Here is a 15,011-nt window from a genome sequence, read left to right on the forward strand (position 1 = left end):
CTCACGATAAATTTTTCGTTTGTACGTATCATCTGCAGAGCAAAGTAACGTTTGATCAACTGATAACCATTCAATTTTATATCGACATATAACCAAGTTTAACTATCAATTTTATTTAATATACATGTCTACTGCTATGAGCAAAAAAGACTCGTTGCAGTGATTATTTGGCAAAAAAAAAAAATCAGAAGTTATTGTTATATATCCAAGAATAACTTGGTATATTGACGTGATTACGTTACATATACATGTGATAATTATATTAGCCTGCAACTTACTTTATTATTATCTGCGAGCCTAAGCAATTCCAGAAATAAAGTTGCCATTGTATTTTCGTAATTTTTTTTGTCTTCAATGCTATGTAAAAACGATATATTTTAAGTTTTCGAAACACCTCCAACCCCTCACTACGTTTAATTTTTCACACTGAAGGGTTGAGATTTGATTGCCTGTAAACTGGAGACATCCTAGACTCGCAACAACTGTGTATATTTTAGTTATAAAAATGATTTTATTAAATTTTCATTACAATTCATGTCTTGTTCATGTTCTAGTTTCACCTCCTTTTCGTCCTGCTATTATTTCGCCCAGACCCCCTTCCTTTATTGAACGTTTTATTTCCCCTTTGCCTCATACCACCATCTCGCACACCAAATTTATTTTTTTGCTTGTGACCATACTTACCTTCATCTTGTTTATTTGTGTTGCCGAATTTGTTGTTTCTGTTTCCAGACTTATTATCTCTGTTGTTGAATTTGTTGTTTCTGTTCCCGAACTTGTTATGTTTGTCATCGTTATTTTTGAAATTCCTATCAAGCTTCAATTTCTTGGTGTCATATTTGCCTGGGTTCGAATTGTGTCTCTTTTGGCCAGCTTTTGGTCTTCCCTCAAATAGATCTGAGGTAATCATGAATAATTGATTGATATTTTCAATTTGCAGAGAATATACATATACCTTCATAGTTTTCTTCTATACTTAAATGACTCACCTTTATCAGGTTCTTGACCAACTTCTTCCCTATAATACTGCGCATCGTCATCGTCTTCCACTTCGTTACCTTCATATGACTCTTTTGCGGCTTTTTGCATAAGTAAATCGCTCTCTAACTTTTGTTTTTTCATGCCCTTGAGACTTTTCTGTTTATTTTCTTCTTTCTTCGTTTCTTTTTTCATTTTATTTTCTTCCTGTATCTTTTTCCGGTTTTCTTTCAGTTTTTTCTTCACCTCACGGCTCTTCTGTATCTTAAGTTTCTCCTCCTCTGTTTTATGTACCAATTCATGGAACAGTACCTCACCATCCAACAATCCATCTTCTACTTTCATTAGCTGACGGAATATAAATCACAAAAATTGAGCAAATTTTGTACATCAGATAGAGTTATATTGATATCAAGATTATTTTCTTACCTGCATGGTAATTCGAGGTCCTAGTTCTACAAGCCTTATCGCGCTTGTACCACTCTCGTGATTTCCTCGAGAAGATAATTTCTGTGGTAGTGTAACATGACTAGTAGGATCTTCTTCTGCTTCACTTTCGGAGAATGTAGGTTTTGTAAGGAACTCTGAAATGTCGTCACATTTTGATAGGTTTGGTACTTTGGCCTGAACCAACTTTTTCACTCCTCGTGATAATCCAACTGGTACCATTTTAATAGCGTAATGCCTAAAGTCAATTAATTTTGTCGTGCTATTGTAATTAAGACAAACACAACGACGTATTGTACTAAGGTTCACCTGAAAAAAGCACAATGAGATTGCAGCATCAGCTATGATCCTGTAAAAATATATATCAAGAAAAAAATAGAACAAATGTATATTGTTATCAATGTGCTTACAGTGGTAAGATTAATGGTTGGAAACATATTCTGAAACATAGAGGTCATCAGTTTCATCTGCATTCCTTCCCCGCTAAAATTATTCAATACAATCAGTGGAGAGTGCTTGAAGGCTTCCTCAAACACTAATTGTTTCTTCAATGTTGAAACAACGTCTCTAGCTAACGAGAAACTTGTTATTTTGAATGACAATGTTGGGCCTCTTGGTATCCTGCAATATTATTCACATCAAAGAAGCCCAGACAGAATCAACAGATTTCAGAATTCATCGCACATTTGTGAATGCATATAAATTAAATCAAAGCGTTTAAGTTCTTAGAATTTCTCAGAAATATTTAGCTGCCTGATGATCATTGGATGATGAGTAAAATTAAATTACAATAAGATATAATGATCCGTCTATTATGAATGGGAGGATAAATCTGAAGAAAGAATATTACCTACAAAGTTTGAGGTACATTCCAAGTTCTGTTCTTGTAAAAATGCACAGGTGTGAAACATGTAAAACACCAGCAACAGATACAAAATCTTTGATGGTATTTCGTCTGCGAGCTTTCAAAGATGCTGCTGTAAAAGGTTCCATGACTCTTCGAAAATCCTTAGTCAACTCTAGAATATGTCCACCAGGTAGTCCACGTTGTATAACAAAAGAATGAGGAGCTTGTACTAAATCCGAAGATTCTTCGGTATTAATCTGTTTGTTGCGCTTTACACAGCGCCCCTGTTGATAAGTAAATTGAAGTCATGTTAGCATTTGGAATCAATTCATCTCCTTAGATGCACCCATCAAAGCTTGTTATATTTCAGAATAAAGATACTGTTATGAACATTAAAAAATAGCAAAATATATCACAAGGTTATGGATTAATGTCAATATCGATTGGTTTCACCCCAATAATGGGTAAAGAACAACGATAATTTAAAGGTATGATAATAGCAACTTACTTTCTTAGACCGCCCCATGGCTGAAAAATTTCTGAGATAAAACTTTAGCAACGAGGTGTTGGAGGTTTGCAAGCTGCTTTGTAACCTCACAATTTCTCTGGAATTGGAATTTAAACCATGTGGGCAAGCAACACACTGAAATTGGCTGATAGAGAAGCACACTTCGAGCTTCGATCCTCTATAGTTCGAGGGCTGCGCACGTGAATTCAAATACGAACCAGCCACTCTAACATTCGATTTTGGGTTCTAAAAAATTAGAAGATATTGCGATTAATATACCCATCTGACTAATTTCTTTGAAGTAGATCCCTTTATTGTCCTTTTGTATTATAACACAATCAACAACAACTCTTAACCATTATACCAACATCATATTTTAGCTTGTATTTCACCAGGACATTTCTCCCATATTCGCAAGCCATAATCGTGAAACGAAATCAGATTTTTAAATCTTTTCAAAATTACAACTTCCTATTTGACTAATCAATTCTTTTTCTCGCCAAAGGCCCTCGTTTAACATGTATAATAATATTATAGAAGATATCTTTGTTTTATTTGAAAAATACGATGTGCTTGCAGAGCGAAAAGGAGCTCAAAGAACAAGACGAACTTTGAGAACTGTACGTGAGATATCATAAATAATTATCGAATTGTAAATGTTAATAAGTATATACCGTGCGCAATGGTTTACAGATTAAGTAGTTATTATTTTCATGTAATATGTTAACCGCACAATTATAATAACTATTTTAATTATAATGTATATATTGTTATGTATAATTAGTATTGCGAACGTATAGTAATTTTTTGTATATGCAATTTAGGTATGTGTGAATACACAGTGAAATATAACAGAGTTACATACGAACGAGGTACAATTGATATTACGTGTAATATATTATATCAATACAATTATTTTTATAACATCAACAGTTTACGGGTTCTTCAAAATTAACATTAGTCCTTAATACTTGTGTGGTACTTTAATGTGTTGTAACATTTAACAATATGCATCACAGATATGTCGTTGTTTATAAAAGAAACTTAATTATAACACTTTACAAGATTCAGGATCAACAGAGACGAGCTGCGACATTAACGTAATACTAACATATCAATAAATTCCGCCATCGTTGCAAATTTAACATAAAATGATTACGGTATATACAGAAAGCGATACATATTACCGATATATTTTATGCACCATAGACTGATCTAGAATCAAAAGAAATTTAATGACAGCCGTGAAAAGTTGGTCTCGTAGGCTGACGATTTAAGCTTGCATCTTACTACTTTTGTTAGACTTCATTTGTAATTTTCAAGAGGATTTTTCGCTGATAACTTTAGTTTTTGTTTTTTTTTTTATACCACCTATTTCAAAATATCAATGCCGGAATTTTCTTACACTTATAGGCAGTTATTAATACATGCATGGACAGCATATAACGGTTATCCAGTCGACCTCCCTCTTTCAAATTTATTGCACAGAAGTTTGACAGGGTCGATACGTCTTTCAATATTCATCATAATGCTGATAATTTGAATGGTCGTTCGAAAAGTAAAATTTTATCGCATTGAAATGTACATGGAATTATACAAACTTGTCAACCCCTCACTTTTCTATGCAACAACTCGAACGTGGATTTGACAAACTCAGTCAGTCGATCCAAGTCGATGTTAATGAAAGAATTTTTCGCTTCTTATGATGTCCTACCCACTCAGTGGGTACCTTTTGACGTATTAATCATCTCTACTGAATTAGCTAACGATCTAAGTGTCCTGGTATATTTCTCTAGGCTAAAATTGAAGCCAATAATGTTTGCATTTGAATTGGGGTGGTACTGTCTTTTATCGGCTCTGCTACTTCGCATTATGAGCTGTTGTGCTGAAAATTGTGGAAAACTAGAGGACACCAAATTTATTTATTGAAACACCATTAACTAAGTAGCTGCCAACGGCATACATCACCAACAATTTAACGAATACTGCGATTAATTCGTATGGAATGTAAAAGGACTTTGATATGACGAAAGTTCAGTAAGTGCGACTATTCGATATTCTACACATTACAAGGGTGGAGATTGAAAAAATGAACGTGCTTCAATCAACCACAAAGAAACAAAATTTTACGATTGAGCTTTCGATGGAGCTAGCATCTTTGTTGATCGCATTGGCACTTTTGATTTTGGCCCCTTTTGTGATCTTTTGAAACGAGCTCCAAAAGAGCAGCAAAAACCAAATGATGATTCGAATGAAAACATGGTAAATTTAAAATTGGCACCCCACCCTCGTATAACAGTGACAGAATGTGTAGTCTTGGTATTTGGAAATTTGTGCCAGTTTACACCTTTTGTACTTCGTAAGTATAATTTTTTCAGTAATTCAAAATTATAATTCATAAACTATAGCTGTGAAATTCTGATATTTGGTGAAATTGAAGTTCCAATTCTTCCACGAAATTTTCCATGTAAAGATCGAAAAGAAATTATTAATTTATTAACAGACAATAAACGATTATTTCACAGGTGGATGTGATTATTTTCACTTCAGAATCCAGTACAGCTGTGAATCCTTGTGTGTAAATACCTAAAATGTTTTCGGCGCAAGCGTCAATTTACTATTTCGCTGTTCTAGTTTAATCCTTCATAGAGCAACCCATGAGATTTTTAAGTAAATAGGTGTATTGTACATCTGTCATAAAAGGAACAAATTTAGTTTTCATCAAAACATGTCTCTGTTTCTTGTTATAATTAATAATGATAATGACGATACTAACGATAATAATACGAACAACATTATTAAGTCTTTTACATTACCTGTATTTGTCTAAAGATACGATGTAATACCGTATTAGTATTTTCTCTTTGCTGTTAAAATTAATTACCGTATAAATTATGATATGAGGCAAGAAAGAGTAAAAAACGAATAAATAAAAAATAACAGTAAAACAAACCTAATACAATTTTTCTTCTCTGCGCCACGCGTTACAATACATTCGTTGGATATCCCGTTTCGATTACAAATAAACATGATAAATTCCAAGAGTCATATGATGTATAAATGATTCGAAAATCGAGTGTGGTGCACCGTAACATGCGCATACACATTATCATACCCATGATTGTGTCGATAATTGTCATGAAAAACAAAGAAGAAAAAACTTAAGTGCATGAGTAAAAAATTAATAGCAAAATTTTAGCCACATCATGTTATTGGTCCAGCCATAATATTTTTCGTGGGTTGCACTACCAGGGCTCAAATATGATAGTTTTCTGTACATTGAAGTATTTGCATTACGATACAGTATTAGTTCACTGCAGGTGAACAAAAAATAATAATTAATTAAGTTCAAGGGAAGCACTACTTATTTTAATCGTAAGTCTCGGATTCTTGTTGTACGAGTTTGAAACGGCGGGGGCTTTTCACGCACATTGATCCATGACCTTCAACGGAAAGGCGACCCTTGCGTTGTAGATATCTTGTAATGTATCGAGATATTAATTTTTGTGGACGCATTTGCCATTCGTCCAATACTTCCTTCGGCGCCAGTACCTGGGCAAGAAATTGTTCAATTTTATGTCGAGTAAGTAATTACTGATGCAGACGAGAAATATAATGGAGCTTATTTATATTTTATGCCGCGTCAATATCGGTAAGTCCACCCCTGACTAATATTCCTTGCAAGTCAGCCGAGTTGAGTTCGGTTCGATTGAATTATTGAAATTGACGCATCAGAACCGGATCGTACTGATGTTTCTTGATTTGTTTTATAATAAATTTATGAGGGGTTCAAAGTTTATCTCCCGATCACCGCACTGGCGACTTTTATTAAATTTCGTAGGCTGCCAACGATGAGATTATCTAACTATGTATACGAGTACGCAATTTTCGATCGGCGAACGTCAAAGCATTGAAATAATGGTACGTAATTTCTGTTTTCCACGCGTTTGTTTTTGACACGAACGTGTTATCTTATATACTATTGCGAGTTTTTGAATGTGACGTTTCCACTGATTATCAGAGAAAAGAAATCTTCTTTAGACAACAACGTCCGAATTGACGTTAAAATATTTTTTAACATAACATACCTGATCGCCCTTGAGACGGTCAAGAAGAGTTACGCAGACGACGGCCGATTTTATTCCAGCATGATGCGTTAGAGCCGCAAAAGATAAACTTTCCATTTCAATATTCACGACTCCCGCCTTGTGCACTTTATTAAGATAATCCATTTTTTCATTTTCCGTGAAATCACAAAATGCGCCATCCAGGCGTCCTTGTCCCTCGTAAAAATCGTAGGTACACATCGTTTTTCCGACCACCGTGTCGTACGGGTCTTGATCGGGTTTAGCAAACGCTTGCAATTCGCGTATTAAATGCTTGTCCAGCCTCGCCGGTCGGTGTACCATTCTACCCAAAACTGGCTAAAATGAATATGGTTAAAAATCATCCCTTCAGCCATAACGATCGTAAAAGTTAACGGATCCACGAAAGGGAGCTTTACGCTTACAAGTTCTAAAAATGGTCTCATAAGGCCGTCTACCGCTTCTTCGGATATGACGACGGTACCGCCTTCCAGCCCGATACCACCGCATGTTCCGATCCTGAAGAATATTGGATCCTTGACCTTGGCGTGGTACATCAGTTTAATGACCTCGTGAAGCAAAATTCCAACTGAGGGAATGCCCATTCCATGCTGTATCGAGAATTGAATAACTTACAACTTAGTTCAGTGGCAAATCATCGAAACGGGTTGATAAAAAGCGAACTGTTTCAGCAGAATCAAGCGAACTGAAATTCGTCCGAAAACTTTAATGCTCCGACGGAGCTTTCAAACCCCTCAAGCGTTAATCCGCAGGCATTAGTTCTGATCAATTCTATTAGATATAAAAAAAAACATTGTTCAGCTTGTGTTTATAGTTAAGCCGCAATACTCACGCTTATGGAAAGCACAGGGCCAACTTTGTACATGGAATAACGATAGGAGAACTGACTGATGTCGAGCAACGTTGTACCGCAGGGAAGTTTGTGACCAATTTCTTGCATAATGTAGTTTGCAAATTGTTCCACTCTCTTGGGCGTGCCACTCAAGCATACAAACTGGAAAAGTGGAAGAACATATCGGTGGATGTCTGTTTGAAATGGAGCGACAAAAAGATTGAAGACAATCGAGGTGAATTTTCACCTTAACATCGCCGAACATCTCAACGAGATCGTGTGATTCACTGCCGAGGGCAAGATGATACAAAATGTCCTGGTCCATGAGCTCAATGTTCGGATTACGAAGTCTGACCGAGCCATCGGGATATCTGGAGAAAAAAATCATACTTCAGTTGAATGATTAAAAATTCCTTTCCTTACGATATTTTCCACATCGCTTGACAGCCTTGAATAGAGTAAAATGCAGGCAAATATGTATACGATATGCGCGTCGAGCCTTTCTCCGTATCCTATATCATATTGTCAGTCGTAAAGTTTGCATGTGCTTATCGAACGTATTACGTATCCAACTATACCTATCTTAAAATTGTACTGTACGTTTTGCGAGTTATTGATTAGCCGGCCAACTGAATTCAGTGTCATAACTCAACTAGCTTCTGGTTCAATGAAACGAAAAGAAAAATTTAACGCCAATAAGTTTCCCTTGACCTGCAGTTATCGTACATTATTTTAGTTTGACATTAAAAAAATCGTCACAAAGAATTTCCCAACACCTACACAATGCTAACAATTTTCATGAACGATAATTGCGGAAAATTTTTTCGCGCATGACCCAGAGAACATGTGCTCCTGTACCGTTAGGTCGATCCGCAGAGTAGCAAAAAAAAAAAATCATGTGTTCGATTGCGGTTGACGTCTGTATCATAACTGCGATCAAATATTGCGTAAGAAATTTGAAAATTTATATATTTGATTAATAATTGATACCTCATAGTTTCTAAATCTTTATTTTCCCCGTTTGATCCTGATGTGTTTGTCGATTCGTGTTTTACAGATGTTTCGTTAGGTGCATGTTTTGTCTCGCATTTATGATAACGCAATCCATCACCTTCACTTTCCACGACGTATCCGTTGTTTTTACAGGTGCAAATGGGCATTTTATTATTTTTATTCATTTAATTCTAGACGAAAATATTTTGCGAACCGATGTACGATCGTACTAGTTCGATAGCGACTTATACTAGTTGGAATTTTTATTATTAAAAACCCGATAAAATCAAAGCCTCCGAACTCGCGATCTCGCGTCTTAAAATTGTGTACAGCTCGGGGTACAGCTTCGCTGAACGCGATAGAATCTGATCTGGACCTTCTCGCAACAGACCAGCGACTGCAGTGTTGTACATACGCACGGACACTAATGCATCCGCATAAGACATACTCTTGAAGTACACAAGGTTTCATTATAGTAGGTACAACTATGCCCAATGGCGAGCGCGAAGTTTGCCCCTCCATTTTCACCGTCAATCGTCGAAAATATTCCCCTGTTCTCCTGTTCTCCTGTTATTTCATTCGGATCGGTTTTTCGGCTAAAGATGAATATTCAAACGAGAAATACCCATTGAATTCCACCGCAAAAAATTCACTTGACAATTTTTTGGTTTTATGTAATTCGACGAACTGTATCAGGTAATGACACTCCTTTTTTTCGATCGGAATATGAGCTTTTCACACCTGATTAACGCCGATTAGGTTTTTTTATATCCGCCTCTTCAACGTTGTATAATTTCAGATAAGAAAATCAATATTCGGTTTGTACGATTTTATCATTATTTTTACAGTTATTAACACTATTTTATTTTCAAACTCGTTAAGACCAATATCTAACAGAAGGCCAGTTTCGTTCCGTTGATTTATTCTGATGAATAATTAATCAATATATCTATGATTGAACGATGAATAATTAGTGCGCAGGGAGAATTTGCGGAGTACATTTGCACCGCGACTCTCGCGATAGCGAACTGTCTAAAAATATCAATTGTCTGCCTACTGGCATGCACAATATATAATTCGCATACGATCTATTTCTGAGGAGTACCTAGTAGAATTTTTTTTTTTCCAAACAGTTCTGGTTCGGGGTCTCGAAATTTTATACCACCCCTTCAAAAAAAGTCCACGGTAAACCGGTAGGGTCCATACCTGGAGGTCTCCATTGAATTCGTTCCACATTCTGAACACTGGCAAGAAATTCGTTCTTTGAAAAATGCTATTCATATATGTATCGCAATAGATTTCGCATATTCTAGTTTTTTTCTATTCGTTTTTCAACGAATATACGCCCTGTGCAATGAAGATAAGCAGTATGATGTTATTTGCCTATTGAAGGTGTGGCTGAATTTTCCGGATTAGTTTTTTTTTCGTATTAAAATTGTACCAACGGTGACGTGCACGTAACTGGGTAGGTACTTCAGATTTATCCTCAGTAATAATGGAAATCCTGATTAGTAGATATTACTTTTTTATTATTATTTTATACAGGAAAAATAAATAGAATACATAATTGGTCAAAGCCAAGGCCATGCGGTCTGGATAATATACGATCATCTGTTATATAATTCTCCACAATGATTGCATAAAAGAGAAAAGAGAAAAAAGGAAGCAGGTTCTAAATCAGGAGATAAGACTTGCATTGTGAGTATCAGAATGGCTTTTATAATTATTATATTCAAAGATTTATATACTTTTCAATTGAAATATTTTTATTTATCATTATCTTCTTATGTTTCGAAAAGAAAAAATATTTTTGATAACGTCGCACTTGCACAGATTATAAAATCTTCATTAAATACGTTTTTATACTTGCAAAGTATTCAATTATACGGATAACTCAGCGGGTGTCATGATTAAAAAATTGCTATTTTTGAAGTAGATTTTACGTCATAGTATCACGATGATTGGTCGCTTCAAAGATGAGCCTCTTCCATCACTCCTACTATTTGGCCCAAGTGGAGAACGTATTATGCAATCGTGTTATCGTTGAAATTGCGGTAATTAAAATATTAATATAAACGTACCTAAACATTCCACGATATAGAATGAATCAGCCGGCGAAAAAATGGTCGACTAATGTTCCGGGGTTATGCGAAAGGAAGAAAAAAAAAATTCTGGAAACGAAATTTCAGGAGAATAAATTGATGCACGGCTGGAAAATATCGATTTAGTCGTTATTCCATAGTACGTAAAAAGTTAAAGAGCTTACTTCCCGATTAGCCGGTAGCGCTTTGAAAAAGCGATGAGCCAACCATCGACCATCTGAAGCTTTCAATATTTAACGACACGAATGTTGAGTAAAAAGGGAAAAATAAAATCGAACGCGCATGCATGGGGATCCGCTGCGGAGGATATGCGATTCTGACAATGCTTTATTTTAAACCTCTGCAAAGTTCTGTGTGCTTTTGTATTTATATTACCCAACACGGGTCGCACTTATACGCCGCAAACTGCAGAATGTAGTTGGATCGATTTCGCAAGCTCTGCGTCAGAATCCACTGAGAACCAATGAACAAACGAATCATGTTGAAAACTTTTATGAAAAGAAGAAAAGGGGATTCATCGGATGAATACCGCAAGGCTCGAGATGGGGAATTAATCCGTCTCATCAGCGTCGGATTTCCTATCACTGAACAAACTTTTACGAGTCATGAATAATTTTCACTATTAATAAATTCATGAAATCGGGTTCCGTTGGGCGGATTTTGGTCCGCTGATATAATAATCGAAAAATCAAAGGTTGACATTTCAAAAAAATCAACCCGTTCGAAAGATCAATAACAATGCTGACTTCTGGAAAAATGTAGTCTCCTTTTTAATGGGGTATTATATCTCTGATGAATTTGAGAATTTTATCGGGTAATTATCATACGCGATAACCAGTCACCGTGAGATCTAGTTGTATACTTTGATTAAAAACCACATCCTGTTCATTCGCTCCATTATACATTTTCCGCTCTAAAAATTCCAATAATTCACTCAAATATTTGCTGCCCATGGGCAAATGACAAAAATGATAAAAGTCAAACAACTCGTGCATGGCATTATTTGAAATTGATTTTTCTCTTTTCACCGTAATACAATATACACGTACACGACATCCCGTGCACGTTATTTATTTAAACAATCCGTAATCATATCTTTTTTTATCACGTATCGAAAATCTATAGCTGACGCAGACGTCGGCATAAAACGTGCAGATTATAACTGGAAATCTGATGAACGTGAGTTTGAACTACATATCTTTACGCTCTATGGTAACATTCGCAAATCACAATGAAATAAAAAAATTAATAAATACCAAAGCGAGTGAATAAATTAAAAGAATAAACGAATAAGCAGGGAACAGACAACCCCTCCAGAAACTTATCCACTTAATCGCGAACGATGTTGGTGTTCAAAACAGAGAACCCCTAAATTTTCGTCTTCCTTTTTTTGGTCGAAGACGAGCCACCTGGTTCGCTGTCCCACTTGTTAGGATTCCCTTGCAGGGTCTCTGGACAGCCTATATATTTTTTCTTTCCACCAGCTCCTCTTGCCCTTGATTTTTCCTATACCCTGTGGAGGGTTGATTGCCGTTGCCATGGCGACGAGGTAAAGGCGACAAGGCACCCCGAGCGTGTGAACTGGAGGGTGTGGTACCCCCGATGGGTTCTGTTTGTGACGGAACTTGAACAACGTGCCGTTTGAGAAACACAACTTTGCCCGGATTCGAAGATATCTCAGTGATCTCGCGATACGAATACGGAAGATGAACAACATCCAACCACTTGCAAGAGTAACGATCCACTTGTTATACCAATATTATCTCGAAAATTGTAATGGGGGTACATAGGAGAGTTGATTAAATAACGAAAACGAGCTTGTTTATGTTCTATCTGCGATGTAAATTTCTGTTCCGTTTGTAATTCCTGTTTTTAGGTATGATGTGATTTCCCTTTCGTTCTACACGCATGCAGAAATATTTGCTCATCAAGTATTCCTCACTGTGCACATAACAGGAAGTTATGCAAAGTTGGTGAAGTGCAGTTCGGAATTTTTGCACGGGTAGAGGTAGTAGCTATAATCTAATATTAATTGTACGCGAACTTCATGTAAACTATAAATAGACTCTCTTAAATTTCAAATTATATAACGAGCGATTGATTTTCTCCTCCAATTCTATCGAGGTTTACGACTTCGTAGTTCAAAATTTGAAAACGATATCTAGATTCCGAAGTGGATCCAAACTTGAGACACGTAAATTCCAGCTGCTGTTTTACTTGATCGACTGTCCGATAGAATTTATCGAATTCCACGACCCATGACCTCATAGAATGGCAATTACTATCTTTGAATTTTTCCAACCGTATTACAATCAAATGGCAAGACTTCCCAGCGGTGCAAATATTCGGCAGCTTTTGACTCGCTCCGCTACGCCAGATTTGTAATTATTCAAGTAGACTTGATTTGTAATTATTCAAGTAGACTTGACCGCGGTTCACATCGTGCATGCAAACATTTTTTTCGTATCTAACATCGTCTTTTTTCGTTTACCAACCAATTGAAAGTAAGCAAATAAAAATCTTAAACTATGTGCGCCAGACTTTTGAGTATACCGAGTTCAAAGAGTCATCCGAGTTCAAGTTGAAACTAATGCGGATGGCTGTTTCTAAACATTTCTATCGACGATAACAGACGTTACGTAACGAACACTGTACGTATTTGTTAACGCCAAAGTTTAATTTTTATTGGAATGTTTGTGAGAGTAAAAAAATTGAAACAATAAATAGAGAAATATGACGTGGGACATGGACATAACGTGTGGGATGTCATGAGTTTAGGTATCATGTATGGTAGTTTTTATCGATTGGCGATTGTTGCTTCTCCTCGACTGTCGGGAACTGGTTGTTCACCTACGTATAGAATTCACGGTTCAATATATCGAATGACGTTATCCCGTTTCTCGGGAGCGCCTAACTTGTAACAACCCCTCGATAGTTACCTTTGTAGGCAAACCGACTTCCTTTGAAAAGTATAGATAATATTCACGAGCGATAATTATGAATCTCAGAATACAGGGACCAAAAACAAAACGCCCATGATTTTCTTCAGTCCATAAACTCGACACCACTATCCCCTCTTTTTTCTTTATCTCATCGGCACTGAAAGTTGAAGCCGTAAAAAACACATCGACCGATTTTTACGGTGATAATACCTTATCCTTTGTTAAACAAACAGTAGCGATCCTACGGCGTATGTTTATAGCTTATGGATCGTCAATTAATATCAATCTGGGCGTGTGACACGTGCTACCTAATTATTATGTCATTTAATAATCCTGGATTCCATGGAAAAGTGTATGAAGTGCATTTAATTTCGTAACCAGTACGAGAATATTGTACATGATCGAAATTCGATTTCTGCGCATCGAGCGGTATTATATTAGAATGTTGGATTCAAATACCGATCGATGATTGGATCGTTTGGATGGTAAAAGAGAACGCGTGTCAAATCGACCAATAACAAGTCGAGTAACATTATTTTCCTTGAGTAGTTCGTTGCGATTGGTTTTCCTCAGGATGAATCATTGCTCCGCAATTTACAAATGTACGATGAAGAAAATATCGGAAAATTTGTGATTCTTATGTCACGATATTCAATAACGAAAAATAGATGAATCTATGAATAGCGAACTTGGGAAGAATCATATTTCAGAGCAGCCCTGTTATTTCTAATGAATTATCAGTATTTCTTCTTGATTCAGGGTAACAAAATAGCGCAAAACAAACCAACCGCGTTCGATAAGGATATGCGGATCCTATTTCCGGTTTTTAAGGATTTCAACGCTCAGTGAATGGAATACAAATTCCAAGCATTAGAAAATTGAAGAATGAAATCGTAGTGATCAGCAGAGATATGAGAACTTCGTAAATAGAACTGCGTTCTCGCGATAAGCTTTGATTATAAAAAAATATAATCTACTCACTCGTCATGTTCTTCTTCTAGGAGTAGAGACATCTCAACGGATTGATTATAATTTCCGGTAAGTTTAATTTATCGAATTTTGAGTATCACGAAACAACGAACACTAATTTTTTTTTATTTCAGTAAAGGGGTGTCGTCATTGCCCAGCAGTTTTTCAAAGAGAAATGAATATTTTACAAATTCAACTTGATACGTTTAGCTATTCTCTTAGCCTCTGCAACTCCTCTGGCTCATCGATGTGAGTTTACTAGACGAGAAGACCGTTGGGAGCGCTGC

At 36.2% G+C, this 15,011-nt stretch overlaps 2 protein-coding genes and 1 long non-coding RNA gene across 5 annotated transcripts; 1 reads left to right on the plus strand and 2 right to left on the minus strand.

The window, feature by feature from the left end:
* Positions 1-93: 93 nt before the first annotated feature.
* Positions 94-2,941, minus strand: LOC105683528 (protein Peter pan). Its single transcript, XM_012396179.3, has 6 exons — positions 2,781-2,941; positions 2,276-2,556; positions 1,836-2,046; positions 1,408-1,734; positions 990-1,326; positions 94-897 (listed from the first exon to the last, which is right to left on the minus strand). Exons 1-6 carry the CDS (start codon positions 2,796-2,798, stop codon positions 557-559), a joined length of 1,515 nt encoding a protein of 504 aa, XP_012251602.1. The 5' UTR covers positions 2,799-2,941; the 3' UTR covers positions 94-556.
* A 1,742-nt stretch (positions 2,942-4,683) lies between these two features.
* On the minus strand, positions 4,684-14,951 carry LOC105683541 (uridine phosphorylase 1). 3 transcript variants are annotated; one of them, XM_012396210.3, is made up of 6 exons: positions 14,737-14,951; positions 7,966-8,089; positions 7,719-7,880; positions 7,291-7,476; positions 6,869-7,204; positions 4,684-6,332 (listed from the first exon to the last, which is right to left on the minus strand). In XM_012396210.3, exons 1-6 carry the CDS (start codon positions 14,766-14,768, stop codon positions 6,150-6,152), a joined length of 1,023 nt encoding a protein of 340 aa, XP_012251633.2. In that variant the 5' UTR covers positions 14,769-14,951; the 3' UTR covers positions 4,684-6,149. The 3 variants fall into 3 exon arrangements, with proteins under 3 accessions (XP_012251633.2, XP_012251632.2, XP_048512639.1); XM_012396209.3 differs by lacking the exon at positions 14,737-14,951 and adding an exon at positions 8,709-9,414; XM_048656682.1 differs by lacking the exon at positions 14,737-14,951 and adding an exon at positions 8,830-9,411.
* On the plus strand, positions 8,272-10,177 carry LOC110116842. Its single transcript, XR_002305514.2, has 2 exons — positions 8,272-8,665; positions 9,845-10,177. It is a non-coding gene; the product is annotated as an uncharacterized LOC110116842 (long non-coding RNA).
* Positions 14,952-15,011: the final 60 nt, after the last annotated feature.

Source organism: Athalia rosae, chromosome 6, assembly GCF_917208135.1.
Source record: "Athalia rosae chromosome 6, iyAthRosa1.1, whole genome shotgun sequence".
Lineage (NCBI taxonomy): Eukaryota > Metazoa > Arthropoda > Insecta > Hymenoptera > Athaliidae > Athalia > Athalia rosae.